At 36.1% G+C, this 26,476-nt stretch overlaps 2 protein-coding genes across 6 annotated transcripts; one reads left to right on the plus strand and one right to left on the minus strand.

Annotated features, from left to right (window-relative positions):
- The first annotated feature begins 1,797 nt into the window (after window positions 1-1,797).
- LOC131158105 (polyadenylate-binding protein-interacting protein 5-like) lies at window positions 1,798-5,374 on the plus strand. The gene is made up of 3 exons (XM_058112712.1): window positions 1,798-1,996; window positions 3,205-3,657; window positions 4,892-5,374. The coding sequence occupies exons 2-3, from the start codon at window positions 3,229-3,231 to the stop codon at window positions 5,063-5,065; spliced, it is 603 nt and encodes a 200-aa protein (XP_057968695.1). The 5' UTR covers window positions 1,798-1,996; window positions 3,205-3,228; the 3' UTR covers window positions 5,066-5,374.
- A 1,948-nt stretch (window positions 5,375-7,322) lies between these two features.
- On the minus strand, window positions 7,323-25,487 carry LOC131158106 (1-(5-phosphoribosyl)-5-[(5-phosphoribosylamino)methylideneamino] imidazole-4-carboxamide isomerase, chloroplastic-like). Of its 5 annotated transcripts, XR_009137409.1 has the most exons (4): window positions 25,067-25,467; window positions 12,011-12,096; window positions 8,140-8,182; window positions 7,323-7,722 (listed from the first exon to the last, which is right to left on the minus strand). XR_009137409.1 is itself a non-coding variant. In XM_058112715.1 (3 exons), the coding sequence occupies exons 1-3, from the start codon at window positions 25,262-25,264 to the stop codon at window positions 7,506-7,508; spliced, it is 297 nt and encodes a 98-aa protein (XP_057968698.1). In that variant the 5' UTR covers window positions 25,265-25,414; the 3' UTR covers window positions 7,323-7,505. The 5 variants fall into 5 exon arrangements, 2 of the variants coding, with proteins under 2 accessions (XP_057968698.1, XP_057968697.1); XR_009137407.1 differs by lacking the exon at window positions 12,011-12,096 and having other exon boundaries at window positions 25,067-25,453; XM_058112715.1 differs by lacking the exon at window positions 12,011-12,096 and having other exon boundaries at window positions 7,323-7,561; window positions 25,067-25,414.
- Between the last annotated feature and the right edge of the window lie 989 nt (window positions 25,488-26,476).

The following is a 26,476-nucleotide window of genomic DNA, read 5'->3' on the forward strand; positions in this document are numbered from 1 at the left end:
CCCTGAAACTGACAACTCTCAGTACTAAACTTGAGTATTTTTCCGTGAATAACATTTCCTATAACTATGGGAAGACCAAATTTTGCATAAAAAGTCTTACCCTAACCCAGTGATGAATTCCAACTCTGCCCTACCAACGATCCGCTCCAGCAAACTTGGAGAGAACTTTCCCAAGAATGTCATCGTGACCTTAGATCGTCGATTCGGCAAACGAAGGAACCGAAATCGAAGAGAGAGGAGAGAGAAACCGTAGGGACGAGAGAGAGAAAGAGAATTATTTTGATTTTCTGTGTAAAATCCGAAGTTTTGGGCTATTTATACTATGGGCTTTGTCGACGAGCCATGTCACCTCGTCGATGAGGTCAAGAGGAAATTCGTCGACGAGCTCTCTCCTTCATTAACGAAATTCAGAGTCACCCAAAACAACCTCTCGATATTTTCTCGTCGACAAGACACACCTTCGTCGACGAAGCCTGCTGCCTCCTTCTGTTTTTGTTTCCCATTTTTCTTTCTCTTATTATTTAAATACCATTATTCTTCAGGTCATTACAGAACCAATAGAATTAAAGACAGGGAAAGTTCTATTTTGGAACTTATTTCCAGAGGACTGGAAAAATAGATCGGTTTCAGACTTAATGAAGAAGAACCAAATTGGGAAGATTTCCAAAAGCACATAAAGTTCTATGAATTAGTTCAAAATTTGTGGGGAATTTATCTTCTTGAAGCAAGGTCTGCATTAGATTGTGTCATGTTTGCAGACAATGAAACCCTTATTACAGTTGAAAGAAATTATCTTCAATTTTCTGAAGATGCTAGTTTATCAGACTTTGTTATTGAAGCAAATAAAGTAGTCAGCCAAATCAAAAATTGAGAGTGTCATCTTCCATCAACACAAGCAATGAAGAGTGATCTCCAGTTGGTGAGCTTTCCATAAAAGATGTAAAGATCTCTGAAGGAAGATGAGATCGTATAAAAAATATTGTTTTTCATACACTTATCTAGCACTGTGTCATATCCCAATCCTTGTCAGAAGGATGATTTGACAAGTCATATCAGTTTTAATAAAGTAGATTCCGTTTATTTTGTCTTTTTGCAAAATGAGTCAACAAGAATTAATGTGCTATCCTTTTGCTTTGTCTTTTTGCTTTTACTTTTTCTTTTTCTTTTTTAAAGTAACTTTTACTTTATTAAGGTAGAAATCTTTGTTTTTTACTTTTACTTTATATTCATTCAAGGAGAAAGTGTTGTTGTGCTTATCCCTATATAATGGGAGCTCCGACCCATTGTTCGGAGAGGAAAAACAGAGAGTTAATAAAAGTTATCAATTTGTTCAGAAATATCTCTGTCTCTTAATATTTTCCTTTCTAAGTAAAACACAGTTGTGTGGGTTAAAATCCTATTTCACCTGAAAGAGCCTGACGGAGAGGCATAGAGCCGCCACATAGGCACCAACATAACAGTGGGATTAGAAGATTACCTTCTACAACTTCGTGAAGGTTCAGAGAAGAGAAAAAAGAAGAATAGGTATAGATCTTTTATTTAGTTCTTCCTCCCCCTTTCTTAAATGATCTAATTAGTCAAGTTCTTTTAATTTAGTAGAAATTAAGAGCCTAGAGAGAATTAATATAGAGGCTCTTAATTTCTACTAAATTAAGAACAGGTCAGCACTTAAATTTCTGTGTGGGGTGTCGGTTTAAAATAAACTAAGGGCAATAGCGCACAGCGCAATTTTGAAAATATAAGGGTGTGGGCGCAAAATACAATATGGGTAAACTTGGTGGACGCGGAATAAAAAACGTCATTTCAACGTTTCATCATCGTCGTTCTCATTCCTCTTACAATAACGCCTTTTCTAAGCACTCTCCCATGGTGGGCTCGATTCCGCTCCGATCAATTCCGACTCCTGCAGGCACGCATCCTCTCCCGACCACCATCTTCTGCGAAGATCGCTCGATCTTTGGCTAGGATTCCAGTGCACGTGCTCAACACGTGAGCGGTGAGACTCAGCTTTACTCTGTCCACGATTCTTGTTTAGAATCGAATTGAATTGCATGAAGCTAAAATCCGATTACGGGTCTTTTTTTCGGTTATGCGAAATGCAAGATAGTATCTCTCTCTCTCTCTCTCTCTCTCTCTCTCTCTCTCTCTCTCTCTCTCTCTCTCGGCTTCCATTTTATTGGATATAAGATCTCTTGCTTCAGCCTTTTGTTCTTTGCTTTGATCAAGTAATACGTATAATATTTATATCAATTTTATATTCAAAATGGGATCTATTAGATGCCTTGTTCTGTTATAACCCCATAATTTTTGTTTTGTTTTTATTTGGGTTTTCATTTCTTATTCTAATATATAAGAAGCCCTCTGGCTGTTGCATCGTGCTTTCTGAAAAATGACATATTTCATTCTCGCTGCAGTTGTTTTTGGCTTCTACTATGGTATCTAATTATCAATAAAAATTTAGCTAATTATGTTTCCCTCACACGCACACATTTCTTTTTTCTTTTTTTTTTTTGGAAGTCTTATTCGGATTTAAATGTATAAATGTCTATATACTTGCTAAGAAAATGGCTTGCTAATTTGTGTATTGCTAGATATGTGGAAAATATTTTTCTGTGGGAATGGGCTTCAATCTCAGTATGTCATATCTGAAGAATCTTTTATATAAAGCAGAGTCTGGAGCTTGTCTTCAGACTTGAAGGAATTCTAAGATACAAATGAATTAATTTCTCACTTGTTGTAACTTGTAGTAAGGATAGTGGTGATTAGTCCATCCATGGCATTTAATTCTCAAATTAGTTTACATGCAATCAACCATATATTCTTCGTGCAGGGCATTATCATGTACATGTGATCTTCATCTTTAGTTACGTCAATCTAGTAAAAATATAGAAGGTTATAAATTTTGAGGCTTCTGAAGAAATAATTAGATTATGCCGATCAAAAAAGAGTTATTCTTTTATCTATGAAGGTTGGTGTGGTTTCATCTTCTGTGCTTGCTGATTAATAGTCTGCATAACCCGGGTTTAGCCGTAATGAATTTCTAAGTCAGGCAATGGCCTTGGTCCTTTTTGTTGTTTTCACCACAAATTGTGCAGCAGAGATTTCCTTGGATTATACTTGAGCCTGCCTTTATTTTTATATGACATTTATTTTTCCATCATCGTGCAAGAGTACAGTGACATCTCTTTTGGTTGTTTTGTACAGTTCAATCCATTGTATAAATTGACAATGAAGCCAGGGATGTCATCCTTGAATCCATATGCAGCATCTTACATACCACTTTCCAAGCGAGAAGCGAAGGATGAAAACATATCTTCTGTGGTAGCAATGGAGAATTCTTTGAAGAATGAAACTAGCTGCTCCAAATCTCCTCCTGAAGTCCAGAAAGACCCCAAACAGAAGTGTCCCCAACCTTATGAATCATTTGACCTTAACATCTGTGGCATTGAAGAATTACTCACCGGTGAAGATTTGAAGAAGGGTCAACAGAATCCGACTGACCATATGGGAAAGCAATTTGTAGATGAAGATTTTGAGATGGATCTGGCTTATCTGGCATCTATATTTCCCGGTGTATCAGAGCAGTCCATTTCTGATGTTTACTCTGCAAATGGGGGTGATTTGGATGCCTCAATGGATATGCTGACCCAACTTGAGGTACATTGTCATGCACTAAAGCCATTATAACTGTTTTTTCCCTTTGTTTAATTAAGGGAGTAGTGTCAGATGACCCCATTTTTGTCATTACTTTGCATAAAGTTTCTTCCCGTGATATGAGTTATCACCTCTTGGTCACTTATACTACCCCAAACATATGACTGCATTTTCCAACTGAAGTGAAATATTACTACTGAAATTGCATTGTACATCAAGAATAGCCCTAAGAAGACATGATCCCATGCAGATATTTGACATGTCCCCCCTCTTCCAGGTCCATCACAAGGGAAACGAAAACCAAGATTTGCTTTATCCGATATCAAGCGAGAACTACGAGCAAATAGAACACCCTAGCCCTAGCCCAAACGCCCACCCCCCCCCCCCCCACCCAAACACACATACACACACAAAAAATAAAAAATAAAACAAAAAAAAAAGGGAAGAAAAGAAAAGAAAACCTGCAGAAATTAAATTTATTTGACCATCTTTATTAAGAAAAAGAAATTTGTGGTCACGGTTCAGTGGGGACAAACACAACATTTTATTCAGTTGCCTGAGCCATGTGATACTTTTTCTGTATGCTCGACGACTTTGGTATTGTTACTGAATTTTGCTCCTTTTTTTTAACTGACATTTAAAGACCTAGACAACAGCCGCAACCTCAAAAGAAGAGAGAAGTGATTGTTGGTTGATGCCCTCAACTCTATCCATTGTTGCTGATTAACCATTATATGAGAACACAATCATATTCTCTCTTTGCTAAAACACAATGATGCTGCTGGTTGACATAGGGAATTATTTTGTTGATGGTAGATATATAATTAGTTCATTCTTTCTCAGTAGTATAGTTGTTCTACAAAACCAAGAAGTAGATTAAAAGGAAAGAGCTTATTGACTTATTATGTCCAGTACCTTTTTTTTTTTTTTTTTTTTTTTTTTTGGTAGAATTTTTGTTTACCTTTCCTTTCATGCTAGCAAAAAGGGGATTGGGGAGCTTACTTCGGGGCAGCAGAAGTTTTCCCCTAGCCTCAATTGTGGGAGAATCCATATAAAATTCATTGTCCTATGTTTTTTAATTTGTAGCTCTTAAGTGTGCAGTATATAATCTCTCATTTGTGCTATATCTAGTATATACATCAATACATGTATCACCCCTTTCACTGTTTGCAGATTTAGGCCCAAACACAGTCCTTCTCTGACCAATTCAACACTGGTTTGTTTTTGCAACATGCAGCCCTACCCTGTTGATGTTTCGAAACATCTTCCAGACAGCTTGGATATAGGAGATGTTTCGGAATTGAAATATTCAGGGGAAGGTTCATCTGTGAAACTGAAGAGCGTCAAGTCCGGTGAAGCCAGCGGCTCAACTTCTGCTTCATTAGATTCTGAACCACACTTAAATTGGTAGAACTGTTTTCTGGTTTCTCTGGATGATTTGATAAAGAAATATAGTTTTCCCAACATACAAAGAACTTGTGAATTTTTCTTCTTTCTTTTTGCCCTTTTGGTTGCTGGCTTACTTCAAATCATGCCAGCTTGCACATGAAACTTTTCATTGTGTTTCTATATTTGGAAACTATCAGTATGCGCATAGGCCAGAGAGACAGAAAATGGTAAGGAAAAGGGTCCACCAGGTAGAGCTTCTCTTTGTTTCTATGCTGGATATTCTAGTAGTAGCTCATATCAGCTGGAGAATGGAGTCATTTTCTTGCACTAATCTTTTTTAGCACATTACTTCCATAATCCTCAAGATTCTGGCTAAGTCTCATTTGAAACATCTTAAAAAATAAGTACTTATAATGAAAAGTGCTTAAATTAATTGTCTTAAAAAATAAGTACTTATTATGAAAAGTACTTAAATTAATTAGTATTTGTGTGGCTTATATTTAAATTAGTAGTTGTTTGAAAAGTACTTTTTCAACTTAATTTTTTTTAGAAATTAAGTATTTTTTGAAAAAATATTTTTCCGAAAAAAAAATATATTTATCTAAAAAAACTAAGTAATCCTAGATTACTTTTAGATAAATACTTTTTTAAGAGATGTTTTTTCAGAAAAATATTTTACTAGAAATGGTTCCAAACAATTGCTTAATTTACTCTAGAGTTCAACTTGCTCTATGGTCAAATGCTCAAATAAATCATTAAAAACCATTAAAAATGCATATTAATTTAAAGTTATATTCAAGGGCAAGTTGGTAAATAGAAATTTTTTACTCCTTTTGCATGGATAGAGCAGAAGTTGTGTGCAACTAAACTGGTATTTTGAGTTTTTAAAATGTCAATTTATAAGTTTCTAGGAAAACATTTTATAGTTATGGACCTGAAGTATTTTAATAGTTAAAAAGTTCACTTTTTTAAACAGGTTTGTTCTATGACATTTCTTTTTTTCTTTTTTTATATAATACAAAAACTACTAAGTACTATTTAAAAATACATCTCTTTTTTCTTAATAACAAATACTTCATCTAATTTGCCCTTTTCATATTGGGGACAAATGCAAGTTTATATCTTCCCTTAAAATTTCTACAAGTGATGTAGCACCTACGTTGTTATAAATACTCACTTCGTATTTAGGAGCTTAGAGTATGAGCTTTTGATTCAAATTTGTGTGAATTTTTTCATTACAAATTTTCTACTACATTTTTTTAAATTAACACTAGCACAAATTCAAAATCTAAAATTTATACTTCAAACACAACTTTATATGCCATCTTACCTCATAAGTCGAGTGACGTCATAATATAGTCTGCAAAACCACTCATTTATATACAAAAATAAATTTAAAATTCTTCTAAAAATAATTATATCCATACATGCATATCAAAAAAAACATGTACATAGACTAAAAACTTAGCATCAACGTGAAAATGGACAAGCTTGGGCAAGGATACCAAGTGCTTTATATGTGTGTTCTATTTAATATAATTTTTTATTTTAATAATTTTAATTAAGTTTAAATATTTTTTTAAAAAAAATTAAAAATATAAATAGGTAGGCTAATGTAGTGCATATTCTACACTAGCCCAAATGTCTGTCTACTCCCATTTTCATAACCTCCATAACTAAGTCATTTTTATCAACTTCTAAGAGGGTTTTATTTTCCAGTAGCCATAGAAATGCCAGACCAAGTATAAACTACTTTTACCTGTGATAGCCTTCTTTTCCCAAACATTGTGGGTTTCACTTTCACCCTGCTTATTCCCCAAAACCCAATAAAATCCCCTAATTCTATGTTTAGGATATCAAAATTCAATTCTTCAGTTTAGAGCGTAAATTTTAATAAAGCACAGTACAAAATTGTATTGATTTCTCTGAAACAAGGTAATGTTGTGGCAATGGTTTAAAGCTTGGCAGGATAGGTAAAAACTGCTGCTACTGCTGCTATTCACAGATCCACAGCATCTAAACCACTCACTTACTAAGCAGTAGTCAATTCAATGCAAGCAACAACAAATGGTTCGATCAAGATTCATGGGACCTAAAAAATAAACGGCGGATATTTGGCCATAAATGTACACTCTAAGCTGCAACTTCGGGTTGGTTTCAAAGCTTGCTTCATTGAAAAGCTAAATATGATTTTCTGTAGCGCTGAATTGAGCATAATATAAGATTGTCCGAACAAATTATAGCATTCAGGAAAACAAGATTACCAGTTGCCACAAAAATAAAAAAGAGGAGAAATCGTGTTGAAACCATATCACCAGCCATTATGAAAGCTAAAATTTGGTGACAATAGCCATAGAGTACAGAACAATTGAAGGCACAGGACTACACAAGCAAGGCCTCTTGCTGCTCTGAAAGATATCCAAAACGCTCCAACAGTAACATCATATCCATTTCCCACCACTTTAATCATCTTTAAATCCACCATTGCTGTGACACCACCAGCATAAGTCACCAGAATCTGACACCCATACCACAACAAATCAACAAGTCGCCATAATGGAATGCCATATGAAAACTCAGTTCCATCATTAGGAGCTGTGATCCTGAACAAGCCGCAAGCTATGATTCCTAAGAAAATATTGAGTTCCTCGTATTAAAGCTTCCTATTCCTGATCCAACCTAATAAAGTACTGACATGAGCTTGAAGACATGAGTAAGAAATACAGCTATATTGCATAAGAAGGATCCAGAGGCAAAAGATAACATAAATGATAAAAGTATTCAATCATACAGTGAACTTTGAGTAGGATCTAGGACATAGAATGTACTACAAGTTCACACAACACACAAATGATTTCCACTCGTTCGCTTCCACAAGCCATTATCTAAACAAATTGCTCAAAAAAAAAAATTCTCAATCAATGCGATGGGTAAATGGACTGCATGAAGGATGCATTTTTTCTCAAGCTACTAAAGCCCGGAGCATTTGAGAGTAGAAAATGGAATTGAAGAAGCAGGAGATGGTAACAAGATATAGTCTCATAAACAAATTTGGAAAAGAAACAAAAACCTAGATGCAGAACATAAGTTACATACCGAGTGCTTCCCAAACAATGCTAGAAAAGCTCCTCATCAATTCCTAGTTTGCAATAAACAAGTAGGTTGAAATCAGATCATTATTCATATAAATACAAACTACTCAATACAATTACTGCAAGCCATATTTCCTAATTCAAGAGAACATTTTTAAACTTTGAGTTAAACTTAAGATTAGATTCCAATCAATTCTATTCCAAGCTTCCAAACTGAATTTTAAGTGTAGTTGCTAAATATATAAGATTTGATAAAGTACTTTTAAGTTGGAAAATATTTTTGCAAACAAAGTTGATCAACCAAGTTTTCTGTAAAGAGAAGGACATGCAATACTTGATCATGTAAATTGGAAAGCCAGGGCAATAACATTAGTCCAGTCGTTCTAGCTAAGTTTTTCCATTGCTCCCATAGAATGAGTGCATAGGCAATAAAAAGTAGAGAGTATCCAACCTAGCATTCTTTTGCATCCAGTTTGACACTACAAAGTAGTCATTGATTTTTCAAAAAAAAATATGGCAAGATTGCAAGAGTTACTTTTTCCCTTCAACATCAATGCCATGAACCAGAAACCATCAGCATATATAGCAAGAAATTCCAGGATTTCTCATCTGAACTTCTGCCATCTGTCAATGAAAATTGCATGATGGCCTTACTGCAAACAAGATCCACAAACCCTATGGAAAGATGGTACACGTAACCACAGGCTTTCACTTAAAGGAAGAAAGAAAAAAAAATGGACAAAAAAGGTGGGAGGCATAAAAAAACAATAAAAAATTCTTAACAAGATTTAACTTGAACTTGTTTCCCACTTACTATAGAATGGCAAGAAATTTCTGACTGTCAATTCTTTTGAAGTATCATGCTTTGCACTAAATCTTGAAGCTCTTGTTATCTAATATGTTTTCAAAGACCAAGGAAGGAAGCAGGTACAAACCAATATTGATTGAAGAAACTTTGTGTTGCATTATTCGTGCCAAACTCTTGGTCTAATAAAAATATCACCCTGCTATAACCCTGTTATTTCAGAGTTTTTGCAGTACCATTTAAACGGCTTGTCAAATGTTTCATTGCTAATGCAGGACATTTCAATAGAGGGAAAATATCAATTGAAAAATTTCACACCGCTACACCAGAACATATAAATAATTTTCCAATATAGATCTTTGTTACCTTCTTTCTGCAGCTAAGATCCAATCATCCAACACAAGCCTCTGCTCCCCAAAAACATGCATAATATCCTTCAGCCTTTCAATGTGCATTTGTTCATCATTGAATACATACTAGAATAAAATCCAGAGGATATGTTTGTAGAAGTTTCAATTAAAAAAAAAAGGGTTTAGTTTAAAATATTTTTAATTCAACATATTTATAATAGAACTATTGTGCTCATGCAACTAATAAGCCAGATACACTAAACATCAAGTACTTATTTAGGGTTGCTGGAGATTTTCAAAAAAATTTCATCACAGCTCTTTTCCATAAACTTTCCACTCTAGACTCTAGCTACTAGCTACATATTGCGTGTGTGTGCGTAGCAATATGCTAACATGAACAATTGAACCAACCCCTCTTAAATGAACAAAAACTCAAAGGGTCCATATAGGACCATAGAAAGGGTTCTTCCCCATTAGATTGGAAGCTTAGGTGACTGTTTGATATCATTATCAAAAATTATGAAAACAAAAATCAGAACAATAACTAAAAACCCAAAACTAATTTGTTAATATTTTTTAAACTAAAACAAATTGAAAACTTGATTAAACATATGCTCATTCTTGTCTTTGAATCAGATAACAATTAAAAAATATGATTAAAATTATTAAAATACAAAATAATACAAATTAAAAATACTATAATAAAAATAAATATTATTATAATTATTTTACTTCTTATTATATTTCAAAATTCACTTTACAAGAACAATCTTAGTGTATCCGGAGATCTAGCGGTTGATTTGTTTTTTCTTTATTTAACCCGCACTGTCCATACCTCTCCATTACATAATCAAGATCATCCTCCCGTTTGGTTCACCCATGCAAATACCCAAATGTACAAATATAAGGCTCAGCACCCAATCCTGGCCTTCGACACATTAAACTGTGACCCAAGTTAGATCATCTAAAGTTATTTTTAAAAAAATGACATATAAGAAAGTTATCTTCAACCATGTAACTAGAAAAACATTACCTCCCAAATTCCATTGGAGTTATAAGCTAGAATCATGCAGAGCACACTTTCAAAAGAACATAGGGACATCCTGTGTAATAGTCAAAAAAGTTATTCAAGACTTCAAATTACTTGCACATTTAATGTAGTCCTAGATTTGATGATCCACCTAGTTGGTTGTCTCCTTTTTAAATTTTGCATTAGAAGGGCATCCCATTTTCTTGTAACCATGTCAAAATAAATGATCAAAAAACAATGCCAAGTGGCCTGCTCTTCAACTAAATCTTGATATTCTCCTTTTCCTCCTGACTTGATACACATGTTTGCAGTGTGCACGAGAGAGAGAGATTGGAAAAGGAATAATCTTATGAAAATATTCTTTATATACATACATTTGATTGAAAAATGAAGCACAACTTACTGATGTCACAACGACATGACTAGCTCCTCCCTCTATATAACTCAAAGCATTGTCCAAATTGATCTCACACCTCCAACTTGCAAAACCTCCCACAAGTTACCAGTCATCACAGGAAATTCAGCAGAGGAAACAATCAGTAAGATCAAATATATTATCAACCATGAAGGTCAAGTGGAATAGCATACTTCTAATGTATCCCTTGAAAATCTCAATGTTACCCATAACATAAAACCTACTAAGGTTTTAGTGAGAGGGAATAATTTTTTATCTTTGAAATCAAACTTCAAAGGACAATAGCAGGAATAAAAAAACAGAATGCTCTAATAGAGTGCATCAATTATTTAGATTCCGTCAGGACTATCCTAGACAACAAGACCTCAACTGTACAGCAACATAGACCATCTCCCATCCCAAATCCCTTCCCACCCAATATGCTCATACCAAAGTTTGAACTTGAGACCTCCAATATGGATATCTAGTGGTCAGACAATGGATATCCCCTTGGGGACAGTAACTATGCAAATTACACATGCCAAACATGCAAGTCATACCATCAAGACACTGTTGTTTTTCACCCAAAAAAAAGGTGTTTAAACTCTAAACATGTATATATACATACAAACACACACAAAAATATGTAACACACACACAACACAACACACACCCAAATAGAGGAATAATGTTGTTCTATGATTAGCAATTGTCACTGCATCACCAATCACATAGGAAAAAATCACAATTCTTTTGAAATACCTTTTTTTTTTTGAAGAAGAAGAAGAAGAAGAAGGTAAGATGAATAGATTAGCTCAAAGGGGAACAACACAAAGAAAGAAAACTTTTTATGAAATAAAACTCTATTTTCTATAAAAGAAATAAAATACCATATTCCCACTAGAATTGAAAACATTAACCTGTTGGAAGTGTCAACCAATAAGAATCTTAGAAATATTTTTAAAATATGGTAGGGTCCAGCTGCTTTCTTTTTTTCTTTTTTTTTTGAGATCAAAGCTAAGTTTCATTATAGCCTATCAGAAAAAATAAAGAGATTGTCCAATAACCTAGATCAATGAAACATCAGCTAACAATGTTAATAGTATTTTGAAGACAACATTATAATGGGATAAAAAAAATAGCTATCAGTTACAGGAGGCAACCATTGACCTAAGAGAATAGGCGTGTAATGCTTCAAGAGCTGCAGATAAGCTCAAAGGATCTGCCACGAACATTATTACATGACTAGACACAATTCCATCTTCTTAAAACAAATTTGCAAGCTTTGCTGCAGACCTATCTGATTCAAAGTTGGTTATGAGTGTTGATCCAGCCTCATATAAGTCCCAAAAAGTACACCCAACAATTTGCTTCAGTTTTCCCTAAAAAAAATGCTCATATTTAGTCCTAATAGATGCATATTTAATGAAAAAGTTCATACAACTAAAATGACAACATTGCTTCCCATTATCTCGAACAAGCATTCAAAATATATGCACCGTACATAGAAGGAAAAGAGGCTCAACATTGCTCCATAAACATTGGACAATACAAACCATGATTTAAGACACAAGAAAAGAAGATGCAGATTTTTTTGTCATTCCATAGAATAGACAATTAAACAAAAGCCTCAAATTTTTATTAAGGAAATTACTCAGTTTTCCAGCAAACCATTGACGGTTTCAATACACCATTCGACGGTTGCTTCGACGGATTAAGACTGAATGGTTACTATGACTAAACCGTCGATGGTTTCACCTATTGCTGAACTGTCGAGAATCCTAACAATTGAAAATTTGTGAATATCCGATTGTATGCGGCGATTTGGGATTCTTCAGATTGTATTACTTGAATATCTGTTTGTATTTGATAGTCTAAAATCTCTTTGATTTAGTATTTAAATACTTTTGAATTTGTAACAACTATACCTTGTATAAGTCCTATATATAGGACATCTTTACATCAATGAAAGTGTCTTGCATTTTCTATATGGTATCAGAGTCCTTTCTCTAACGAGCTTTTTTTTTTTTTTTTTCCCTAATGGTCGTTTCTTCTGAATCCGTTATTGTCACCACCCTTGACACTCCCGGCAGTGGCAACTCTTCTCTTTTTGCCATCAATGTCAGCTTCCAACTTTCCTTGAAGCTTACCCCTTCCAGCTTCCCTTCTTAGCGGGCTCAATTGACGTCATTGCTCATTGGCTATGACCTTCAGGGCTATCTTGACGGTACAATCGTTTGTCCATCACAAACCATTTCTCCCAGCACCTCCTCTGTTGGTTCATCTTATGCAGGTGTCTCCAATCCGGCTTTCTGACGTTGGCTTTGGCAAGATAAGCTAATCCTCCATGCCATCCTTGCATCTGTCTCCAAGCTGGTCATGCCGCTCATTGTCGCTTCCACCACTGCGCATGATGCTTGGTCGAAGTTGCAACGATTATACGTCCATCGTTCATGCACTCATGTTATGCAACTTAAGGAGGAGTTGACTCTTATTCAGCAAAAGTCCCGCTCGGTCTCGAAGTATCTTCACGCCATCAAGGTATTAGTTGATGAACTTGCTGTGATTGACTCTCCCGTCTCAGCGGATGACATTACTTTGTATGTCCTCAATGGTCTTGGCCCTGAGTACCGTGAGATTGCAGCGCCTATTCGGGCACATGAGACTTCTCTTATGTTTGAAGAGCTTCATGATATGCTAGTTGGCCACGAAAGTTACTTACAATGTGTTGATGCGTCCAATGCTATCCTGGTTGCCACTGCGAACTCCACTCAGTGCCGCACTTCCGCTTCCACTTTCAACCGCAACCAACGTTCTAGTCATGGTTCCTCTGATCAACGTCACTCCAACTCTGGTCGCAATAATCGCAAGGAGTAGTCTAGTAAGCTCCGAATCGTTTGTCAGTTGTGTGACAAAGTCGGCCACTCGGCCAAGACTTGATACTCGGCTTCAGGAGTGAAGTCTGTTAATTGTGCCGCTACAAATGCATCCACCGACAAAAAGTGGCTTGCGGATTCCGCTGCTTCTCACAACATCACCTCCGATCTTGCCAATCTCTCTGTTCACTTGGAGTATGATGGCACAGATGAGATCGTCACTGGCAATGGCTCAGGTTTGCAAGTCACACATGTTGGCTCTATGTCTCTTTCCTCTTCCTCGAAGCCTTTTAAATTGACTAATACTCTTTGTGTTCCTAATATTCACAAAAACCTAATCTCCGTTCATAATTTCACTCGTAGCAATGATGTCTATCTTGAGTTTCACCCATTTTATTTTCTTGTAAAGGATTAGAGCATGGGAGCAACTCTACTTTGCGGTAAATGTCAGGATGGTATCTATCCAATGTTGATGGCATCTTTCGCTAAAGTGTCTTCTATTTTGGCACTTGTTGGTGAACGAACAATAGCCGACACCTTGCATAGACGACTTGGGCATCCGTCAAATAAAGTAGTTGAATTTGTTATTCATACCTTTTCTCTACCAGTTGTAGTGTCTAGTGTCTCTTCATCTTCCATTTGTAATGCTAGTCAATGCAATAAAAGTCACAAGTTGCCTTTTTCTTCTACTTCTCTTGTTAGCACTCATCCACTTAATACATTTATACTAATGTCTGGGGGCCTACAAATTCTACTTTGCTTGATGAATTTCATTTTTATGTCTTGTTTGTTGATCACTTCACTAAATATTGTTAGTTGTTTCCCATCCGACGAAAAAGTGATGTTTGCAACATTTTTAGTCAATTAAAATGGCTACTTGAAAAATAGTTCAGTTTTCACATCAAACACTTATACTCCAATAATGCGGGTGAATTTCAAGCTCTTCGTCTTTTTCTCTCCTCTAATTCCATTAGCTAGCTTACCACTGCTCCTCATACACCTAAGCAAAATGGTACAAGTGAATGCCGACATCGGCACATTGTCGAAATTGATCTCACCCTGTTAAGTCAAGCAAGTCTTCCTCTTTCTTATTGGTCTTACGCATTTCAGGCGGGGGTTTATTTAATAAATTGTATGCCCACTCCTATTTTGAAAAATAAAAGTCTTTTCGAATGTTTGTTTGGTCGTCGCCCTAATTACAAAAAGTTGCGTATTTTTGGTTGTTAGTGTTACCCATGGCTCAAACCTTATGTCACCGATAAACTTCACCCAAAATCTATGCCTTGTCTCTTTCTCGGTTACTCAAGTTCTTAGAGTGCCTATAGGTGTATGGACCTTGTTACCTCTCGCATTTACATGTCTAGGCATGTGGTTTTTGATGAATGTGTTTTCCCCTTTTCTTCCTCTACCCATGTTGTTGTGTCTTCTTTGTCAGTTTCAGGTGCTATGACAAAGGACCTTGTCATTCCAGAGGTGCCTTCCATTGGACGGATACCCTCCTCTCCTACCACCATGACGAACATCGCTCTTGCAGCTCTGGCTTCATCACCCTCCCCTGCACCTTCTCCGCCAAAGGTTATCCCTTCACCCACAATACCTGCATCTTTGGCCCGGTCCACTCGTACTCATGGTATGACTACCCAGTCTATGAATAATATTCATAGACCCAAACAACTTTATCTTGCCACTTGACACCCTCTTCCTCAACCTCTTGAGTCCACATATGTGTCTCAGGCCTTGAAAGATACCAAGTGGTGGCCTGCTATGTCCGAAGAGTTCACTACGTTGGTTAAACATGGTACATGGGAGCTGGTTCCACTGCGCTCTACGATCAAACTCGTTGGCTGCAAATGGGTTTTCCGTATCAAACGGAATCTTGATGGTAGTATTTCTCGTTATAAAGCTCGGTTAGTGGCCAAAGGTTTTCATCAACTGCCTGGCTTTGACTATAATGAGACATTCAGCCCTGTTGTGAAACCGGTAACTATTCAGGTTGCCCTCTCCATTGCTGTTTAGAAAAATTGGCCCCTTCGCCAGTTGGATGTTAATAATGCGTTTCTCCATGGCCGCCTTCAGGAGGATGTCTTCATGGTTCAACCTCCGGGTTTTGTTGATCCTAATCTACCCTCTCATGTTTGTAGGTTAAAGTGGTCTTTGTATGGCTTGAAACAAGCACCTCGTGCTTGGTATCAAGAACTAGTGTTTGTCCTCTTCAACTCGGTTTTCAGTAGTCTAAATCCGATTCTTCTCAGTTTATCTACAAGAGTGCTGATGTTACTCTCTATTTTTTGGTATATGTAGATGATATCTTAATCACTAGAAGTATCTCTGCTGCTATTTCTAAGGTTGTTCAATAGCTCGATCATCGGTTTTCTCTGAAGGATCTTGGTCCCTTGCATTACTTTCTTGGTGTTGAGGTGATTTTCGTTCCCCGTGGATTGTTCCTCTCCCAACAAAAGTATATTCGGGATCTCCTTTCTCGCACTAAGATGGATGGTGCTAAGGTAGTGATGACTCCACTTGCCACAAAGGATCTTCTTCAACTCCACGATGGCTCTTTATGCTGATCCGACTGAATTTCGCCGAGTTATAGGAGCTCTTCAATATCTCTCTCTAACTCTGCCCGACATTGCCTTCCCGGTCAACAAGCTGGCTCAGTGCATGCATAAACCATCTCAGCTCCATTGGACCGCTACCAAGCATATTCTGCGGTACTTGAAAGCTACTCTTCAACATGGCATCCTCCTCAAGCACACTAGGAATCACACTCTTCAAAGGTTTTCGGATGCTGATTGGGCCGGTGATAGGGATACCAGATCTTCCACCTCTGCCTATCTTATTTTTCTAGGTGATTGTCCCATTTCATGGAGCACGCACAAGCAGCGTGCTGTGGCTCGTTCCTCTACTAAGGCGGAATATCGGGCACTTGCTTCAGCCATCTCCGAGCTTGTTTGGATTCACTCATTGTTTCAGGAACTTAGTATTCCAATTCCTAAGCCCCCACATCTGTTTTGTGATAATATTGGTGCTTGCCAGTTGATTCTTAACCCTATTATGCATTCACGAATTAAGCATATCGCTATTGATCTTTATTTTGTTCGTGATCTAGTTACAAAAGGTTTGCTGCAAGTCTCTCATGTTAGCACCCAAGATCAACTTGTCAACCTTTTAACTAACACTCTATCCCATCACAAATTTCACTCTCTGTGCTCCAAGATTGGCTTATTTGATGGCACACCTATCTTGCGGGGGCATATTAAAGAAATTACTCAGTTTTCCAACAAACCGTCGACGGTTTCAATAAACCATTCAACAACTGCTTCAAAGGATTAAAACAGAATGGTTACTGTAACTAAACCGTCGATGGCTTCAGGAGTTGCTGAACTTCCGAGAATTCTAACAGTTGAAGATTTGTGAATATCCGATTGTATGCGGCGATCTGGGATTCTTCAGATTGCATTACTTGAATATTTGTTTGTATTTGATAGTCCAGAATCTCTTTAGTTTAGTATTTAAATACTTTTCAATTTGTAACAACTATACCTTATACTGTTAAAATGAATAAAGACTTTCTACTCTATTCAATATTCAATGTAACAACTTGTATATAATACATGAAAAAGGGAACAAAATCCCAAATTACTCCTAAATATCTGCTCTATAATAATTGTACAATAATTGAAAGATGGAAGGTAATGCCTAAATATCTACTCTATAATAACTATACAATAATTTATAGATGGAAGGTGTAGATATTTCTTTAATACTCCCCCTCAAGTTGGAGCATGGAGATCCATAATGCCCAACTTGCATGATAAGTCTTGGAAAGGTTCACAACCCAAAGCTTTGGTGAAAATATCGGCAAGCCAACTATGGGTAGGAATGTGCTTAGTAAAGAGGAGGCCAGCCCGTAATTTTTCACGAACAACATGACAATCAATTTCTATATGTTTTGTACGTTCGTGGAAAACAGGATTCTGGGCAATGTGAAGAGCCGCTTGGTTGTCACAATATAATAACATAGGCTGAGAATGCAGTACACCAAGATCATGTAAAAGAGTTTTAAGTCATGTAAGTTCACAGATAGTGGAAGCAAGTGCCCAATACTCAGCTTCGGTGGAGAAGCGAGAAACTGTAGTATGTTTCTTAGTGTGCCAGGAAATGGGGCTAGTGCCCAACTGAATGAAAAAACCGGTGGTGGAGCGGTGAGTGAGTGGACAACTAACCCAATCCGAATCAGAATAAGATGAGACTTGAAGTGTGTTGGCAGTAGGAAAAAATAAGCCTTGGCCTAGAGATGCCTTAATGTATCGAAGAACACGTACAGCAGCATCATAATGTGGTTGTCTGGGCTGGTGCATAAATTGGCTTAGAATGTTGACTAGAAATACAATGTCGAGACGGGTGATGGTGAGATATATCAAACGTCCAACGAGTCGTCGAAACGAGCTTGGATCGAAAAGAAGATCACCATCAGTATTATTGAGCTTGAGGTTTTGTTCCATGGGAAAGTTGGTAGGACGAGCACCAAGATGACCGCTATCAGTGAGGATGTCAAGAGCATATTTTCATTGACTAAGAAATATGCCAGTGGGAGAGCGAACAACTTCAAGGTCAAGGAAATATTTCAATTTGCCAAGATCCTTGAGTTTGAATTTTTAAGAAAGCTTGGCCTTGAAATTGCTACTATCGGAGAGATCATTGCCTGTCATGAGAATGTCATCAACATAAACATATATGAGAGTAAAAGACTAACCTCGAGAGCGGGTGAAGAGAGAGTGATCAGCCTAAGATTGGATGAAACCCTCAGTAAGTAAAACAGAAGATAATTTAGAGAACCAATTACGAGAGGCTTGCTTAAGACCATAGAGTGATTTTTGAAGACGACAATCACGAGTCTCCTCCAGTTTGCAATAACCCGGTGGAGGGGTCATATAAACCTCCTCATCGAGGTCACCATTGAGAAAAGCGTTGTTGACGTCCAATTGAAGGAGATGCCAATTCCGAGATGGAGCCACTGCAATAACACACCTAACAGTAACTAGTTTAGCAACAGGAGCAAAAGTGTCATGATAATCCAAACCTTCTACCTGAGTGTAGCCCTTGGCCACTAAGCAAGCTTTGTGTCGCTCTATGGATCCATCGGCCCGAATTTTTGTTTTGAGCACCCACTTACAGCCAATTGGTTTTTTACCAAATGGTAGGTGTTGAAGAATCTAAGTATGATTGGCTTCTAAGGCTTGGATTTCAATAGCCACGGCATCACGCCAATATGGGTGTAGCACAGCTTGAGAATATGAGGTGGGTTCAAGATGTTGGGACATAATAGAAAGAAAAGCCAAATGCTGATTAGAAAAACGATGATAAGATAAAAAAGATGAGAGACAGTGAATCATACCTAAGGAATGATCTTGAAACTTGTGAAGCCATGGAGGACTTTGGTAAAAGAAGGCAGATATAATCGTCCAAGTAAGAGAGATGTGTGACAGCTCATTTTGGCCGTGAAGAGATGGGTGGAGGGGGTGGTGGGGAAGAGGGTGAGCACGAGGATACCAAGGGAGAAGGAGGGAGAGATGAGGGACTAGGGGTAGGTGTGTTTGGATGGGTAGGTAAAGTGTAGGAAGGGTGGATATCAGGAATAGGAAGGGGAAGGACTAAAGAATATGTAGGATTTAGAGGTATGAGATGATAGGGAAAAATATTTTCTTCAAAAGTGACATCACGGGAGATGAATTTTTTTTTGTTTTCAAGATCGTATACACAATAAGCCTTATGATGAGCAGGATAGCCTAAAAAAACACATCGAAGAGTACAACCAGAGAATTTATCGCGATGTTGGCGAGCAGTTTGAGCATATAGAACAAACACCCAAACACTCGCAAGTGTGTATACGATGGTGGTTTCTGAAAAAGAAGTTCATAAGGTGACTTATGAGTGAGGCTAGGTGAAGGAGTGCGGTTAATTAAATAAGTGGCTGTGAGAATACATTCACCCCAAAAAAAGATGGGAAGATTGGCTTGAAAACGTAAACACCGAGCCACATTAAGAAGATGGTGATGTTTACGCTCGACAACGCCATTCTGTTGAGGTGTATCCACACATGTGCGCTCATGAATAATGCTTTGATCATGAAAAAAAGTTTGAAGTAGATTGGATAGAAATTTTTTACCATTATCAGTGCACACATGCTTAATAGTGCAATTGAATTGATTTTTAATCATGACGCAAAAATTTTTAAGGCAAGTGAAAGTATCAGATTTCATGTGCATAAGATAGACCCATGTAGTACGCGAGTAGTCATCCCACGATTGTTAAAAAATAATGTACACCAGAAAGTGAAGTTGTAGGATAACCACCATATATGTCACAATAAATCCGATTAAAACAAAATGTGCTCTTATTTGTATTCAAAGAAAAAGGTAAACGAGTGTGCTTTACTCTAGCACAAACATCACAAGCCAAATGAGAACAAGAAATATTTAAAATTTTCGGAATACATGAAATAGAAGGGTGACCAAGACATTGATGTCAAAGAATAATGGCAGAAACACGCTGAGAGTGGAAAACGGAGGTGGAGAGAGGTTTATAGTGGTAAAGTCCATCCCATGCTTCACCTGTTCCAATCAGCCTCCTTGTTGATAGGTCCTGAAAAACACAAAAGGTAGGAAAAACTATAACAACACAATTGAAATCAGTGGTGAGTTTGCTGATGGACAATAAACTAAATTTAAATGAAGGCACATAAAGAACATTAGAAAGAGAGAGATGAGGAGAAAAACGCATAGTCCCAGTATGAGTTATAGGAACAATGTCACCATTTGGAAGCTTAATGGGGCATGGTTGATTAAGAAGTTGAACATTATCAAAAAAAAAGACAAATTGGAAGTCATATGATCTAAGGCACCTAAATTAACAATCCATTCAGTATTAGAAAAAGAAGCAGAATGACAAGAGGCAAGTTTACCAGCAAAATTGGCAAAGTTGGTGCTCGAGGGCGATGAAAGATCCAAGAGTTGATGGTATTGTTTGTTGGTGAGACCAGGGACAGCAATCTCAGAAGAAGTTAAAGAACCTGTGACAATATTTGCAGCCATTGAAGAACCATATTTTCTTTCAGGTGTTTTTTGAGGTTGAGACTTGTTGTTGGAATAACCATGCAGCCTGTAACAGTGTGCTTTCCAATGACCATCACGGCCACAGTGGTCACATTTTGGACGACCACACCCTCACCCCTTACTATCAGGAGAATGAAAAAAATTATGAGGAACCACCATGGCAGCAGATTCTATTGGAACACTGGAGATATGAAGACGGCGCTGCTTCTCTTCTTGATGCAAAATTGAATAGATCTTGGAAACGGAAGGTAAAGGATCCATGGCCAAAATTTGGCTGCGGATGGAAGCATATGAGTCATGTAACCCCATCAAAAACTAAAAAACACGCTCAGTGTCTTGCATTCGGATTAATTCTTTTAAGACACCACAAGTGCACTGTGCTGTGGAGGCAAGCATGGCGAGTTCATCCCAATAACCTTAAACTGTTGTAAAATACACAAAGATGGTCATGGAGCCTTGGGTAAGGGTAGTAATGTCACGTTTCATGTAACACCCCGAGCCCGAGGGGCCTGGGATATTAACTTTTTACTACTAATTTACAGCGGAAGCAAATAAACTCAATTTTTATTAAACCAGAGCACTAATATTCCATATTACAATCATTTATTTCAAAAGAAGGAAAATTACACAAACATAAATATCTGAAACCATACTAATATTTCTAATAAATCTTTATTTTTCTAATCCCCACCCGCATGCTTGCTAAGCCTGATTCCCGACATGTCCTTCAGAGTTATCTGAAATAAAATATGATTGGGATGAGACGACGCTCAGTAAGTAAATAAGATTATTATTAGTGTGTGGCCAAAATGAGTTTTTAAAGAATTTCGTAAAACAATAAAGAATACTATAACTTCAAGATTTCTTTTAGAATAAACATAAATTTAACAATTTCTGCATAAAACTTTTGTCATCAATTTCAACAGTAAATTTTTAAATCATATACTATAACTGCTAAATTAAACTTTTAACTTTAAAACTGTAAAAATATTTAATGATAAACATACATATACTTTTCCTTATACGTTCTCCTTAGATCGTCATATAAGCACCAAAATGATCCTTTTCACGTAAACTTACACTTTTCCTTCAAATTATCAGTAACTTTGTACACGTAATTAAATATGTATAAACATATATTGTAAAAACCACCCTTAGGCCTGTTTGCCGTAAGTCATGTTTACCCCCATGACTGGGTTGTGCGGTCCGAAGACTGGACTTAGCTGGCTGGCCGACCAAACTAAATCAACGTACGTAAACTTTAAGTGAGATTTTCCTTATTAAGTCCTGGACTTAAACCAGGTGTGCACTCAGGAGAAATCCACTAACATAAATAACCACTCTGTAAACAGTGTGGGTGCACTCTGATCCGTATAAACTTTAAGCTGCGGTACCGAGCATCTGTAACTTTGAACTTTCGTTGCCATAAGGGGTTTGAAAATCATCTTATTATCATTTATGCAATTTAAAATAATATCGTGAAAATCTTATCTTTACTCATATTTACATAAAAATGTAACGTAGAAATAAACTCATGCCACACAATTTTTGTGTTAAAAATATATATATAATTTTATTTTTGAATAGAAAGAAATGCTGAAAATTTACCCGAGGGGATTGGAACATTTCTTAACCCAAAAATAGATGCAAGTATATTAAAGATAGAACTGGTATAATTAAATATGCGTGAAAATAAACTCATGAAAATTTTGTGGAACTAATTGACATAATTAAAATTTACGTACAAAATAAGCTCGGGTATGAATTTAAAATAAAAAGAAACTAACATAATCAAAATTTACTTACCTTCTTCTTTTACCGTGTGCTACGAACACAATAATTATCTTTAAGAAATGAGATCGGAAAAAGTGGGTGATTGAGAATTTATTCAAAAATTCTCTCTCCACCACAAATTCTTTCACTCACTAATCCTTCTCTTCCTTAGAAAATTGTTGTGAAAAATGAAGGTTGAGAGCTCCCTATTTATAGGAAAATTTTGGGGAAGAAATGGAATTTGTAAAAGTGTGGGGAGATGGGTGAAATTATAATTTTAAAAAATTAAAGAATGGGCAAAGGATGGGCAAGGTATGGGTTGAGTATGGGATGGGGATGGAGGCCATGTGGGAGTGCTTGCCACCATTCCCATTAAATAAATTCTTAATTAATTACTTACCTAATTAATTAATCAATTAGTTAATTAATTATTTTATTATTTTATTATTTTTCTTAATCATTATTATCATTGTTATTACTTTTAAACTATTTTTAGTATTTATTTATTTTATTATTTATTTTTGAACAAGAATTTAATTTGAATTTTGAAAACTCATGTGGGCCCCACACGGTCTTGTGGGCCCCACACAACTTCGAGACCCGAATGGATCCTACGTAACTCGAATAATTCTTATACGATTTTATGCATCCTAATTAGTTTCGAGACTCGTGTAAACCTCCATACGGCTTCGGGACTCATGTGGGCCCCACACAGTCTTGTGGGCCCCGCATATGATACTTACATTATTATTATTTTATCATATATTTCTACAAATTATATCAGTTAAAACATTATTTTATGTACTTATTTACGTATATAAACAGTGTCTTGTGGCTCCGGGACTCATGTGGACCCCACATAGTCTTGTGGGCCCCACATATGATACCTATATTATTATTATCTTATTATGTATTTCTACAAATTATGTCTGTCAAAACACTATTTTATGTATATATACTTATTTACGTGTACAAATAGTGTCTATCCTGTTTATCCTATGAAATTCCATTTTGACCAGGCTGACCTCCAGGGAGCGACTGAGCCGCAATGGTCTCTGAGCACTCGCTAAGACAAGGTCTTTCTTAGGCATCAAACATGGAATCAAGGATCCTACAGAAAAACACTTCTGTATTGATATTAACTAAATGACTATTTTTATTATTTTATTATTATTGTACTTTAATCATATATATATATATTTTTGGGTCATCACATTTCAACTTGAAAATTCTAGGATTGTTACTTTGAGAGAAACAATCCTCAAGGTCCAGCCACACATCACAGAGGCATTCATGATAGATTTGGCTGTGAACAATGGATTTATCAATGGAGTTGAGGATCCATGATAAGATCATATCACTGCAACGTTCCCACAATTGACTTTCTGCTGAGGAGGGCATTGGTTTAGGAAGGGTACCATTAACAAAACCAAATTTATTTTTGGCATTTAAGGCCATTTTCATAACCCTCTTCAAGGTAGGATAATTGTCACCTTTGAGAAGAGTAAAGACGAGGATGGCACCTAGGTGATCGGTAGAGTGGAGAAAATATGGAGAAGACACATCCAGAATTGATAAAGATGTTGGATTGGAGGAGGAAACCTCCGGAGATGTGAAGTTGGACATGATGTCAGATCAGTTCAAATGAACCAAGCCAATCTCAGGGAGCTAGTAGATTTTTCGGATTTTGCAAATTTGGATTTTTCATATCAAGAGAGAACGAAGCAGACCACATAGAATCTGGCGAAGTGATTGGAACTCCAATCGTCGTCGGCATCGGCACCGTATTCTTCATCCTCGGAGCCGCGTGGGAGCCTTTTAAAAAAGGCGAAGAGAAGAATCGGGAGGTGGAGGACTCGCGGAAGGTAGTTGTGCTCGTCGCGGATCTGGAGATTCCGACAACTTTTCAGACGGTGATTGAGGTTCATGGCACAGGGCCGTGTATTCTTTGCTGGCCTTCTGCGTTGCAAGGACTCGGATTAGCGCAGCTTCTTTTTTATTTTTTTCTTTATCAGACTCGGATTCGTGCGTTCGTGCATGAGTGGAGAACATGCTCTGATACCATGTTAAAATGAAGAAAGACTTTCTCCTCTATTCAATATTCAACGTAACAAGTTGTATATAATAAATGAAAAAGGGAACAAGATCTCAAATTACTCCTAAATATCTTATCTATAATAACTGTACAATAATTGAACGATGGAAGGTAATGCTTAAATATCTGCTCAATAATAACTATTCAATAATTTATAGATGGAAGGTGTAGATATTTTTCTAATATATACAAGTCCTATATATAGGACATCTCTACATCAATGAAAATGTTTTGCATTTTCTATAATTTTCTAATTCAAGTTTCACATGAAATACCCAAACTAGTTCAGATTTAGATTTACAGTCTGCGTGCGTGCGTGTGTGTGTGTGTGTGAATCTTTGCGTCAATTCAACTTCTCAACTCTAATATTAATCTGAACATCAAAGTTGCATCACACTGTTCAATAGAATGGACTAAGACAGAAACTTGATTGGAGTAGTGCTAATTGCAATAGGAAAAAAAAAACCTTAGATAAAGAATTGTGATTGTGTACCTTGTGTACGTCGATTGAAACCTTTGAAGGTCTGAAAATGAACAGCGCAATGGATGGACAGCTGCATAGATCCTGCACAGAGAAACGGTCCAAACTACAAACATCTGAAGAAATCGTGCGCATATGAGCAATATACAAGGAGAGATGAAAGGCAAACATACTAGAACTAGGTTTAAGGATGGCTATATTAAGCCTCATGCCATAAATTTAACAGATCACAGTTTTACAGAGCAAACTCAGTTCAGATGTAGTAGCAGCATGAAGAACTTCGCAATTCATTTTGCGGTGAAGTCTCCTCGCCGGACTGTGAACCAACCGCCGAAAAAATCAAGATTTTTTTATTTTCTCGTTTAGCTTCTTACACGAGATTATGAAAAATACTCTTTTGTTTTTGAAAAAACAAAAAAAAATTAGATTTTGTAATTTTTAAAGTTTTTCTTTTGTTATTTATTGTTTGAATATTTTAATATCTAAACTAAAGTTGTAAATTGAATTATTTATTTCATATATAATTATTAATTAAAATTAAATGAAATGATTATATGAATTTAAAATAAAACTAGAATAAAAATATCTATAATTTAAAAAAAAAATGACGAAATTCATTTTAAAAATTTTACAATTTTTTTAATTATCATGTACGCTAATTGTTCTTGTAAAATAAATTTAATAATTTAAGTAAATTAACTTTAATATTTTTTATTTCTTATTTTTTTAATTTATATTTTGTGTTTTTATTATTTTTATTATAATATAATTGCTATCTAATTAAAGAATAAAAATGAACATTTTTTTATTCCAAATTTCGTTTTATTGTAATTTTAAAAATATTAAATGAACAAATTATAGCTTTCGACTTTTAGTTTTTCTTTTTCAATTTAAACAAAATATAATATAAAATTATATTAAAATTTGGTCGAATATACACAAACTCAAATTCAAGATTTAAAACTATGCCCCCAAACGCTTATATTAAAATTTGGTTTGTGAATTCCAGTGTTGTCCCAAGAGGGTGGGTGTAATGACCTGAAAAATTATAATGATTAAATAATTAGGAAAATAATAAATAGAATAGATAAATAAAGAATAAGGGAAAAGGAGAATATTTTGGAAAGAAAAACAACAAACCTCGTCAACGAATATCCTGTCTTCGTTGACGAGTGTTCTTCTAGAGATCGTCTATAAAGACCCAAAAAATTTTAATGGTTAAATAATTAGGAAAATGATAAATGGAATAGATAAATAAGGAATAAAGGAAAAAGAGAAAAATTTTGAAAGAAGGGAACAATGGACCTCATTGACAAGTTTCATGTCCTTGTCAATGAGTGTTCTACTAAAGATTGCCAACGAAGTTCAGTTCCTTGTTGCCGAAAAGATCCCGAATGAGAAAATTTTAAATTTTAAGACTCG

This window comes from Malania oleifera, chromosome 6, assembly GCF_029873635.1.
Source record: "Malania oleifera isolate guangnan ecotype guangnan chromosome 6, ASM2987363v1, whole genome shotgun sequence".
NCBI classification, from domain to species: Eukaryota; Viridiplantae; Streptophyta; class Magnoliopsida; order Santalales; family Ximeniaceae; genus Malania; species Malania oleifera.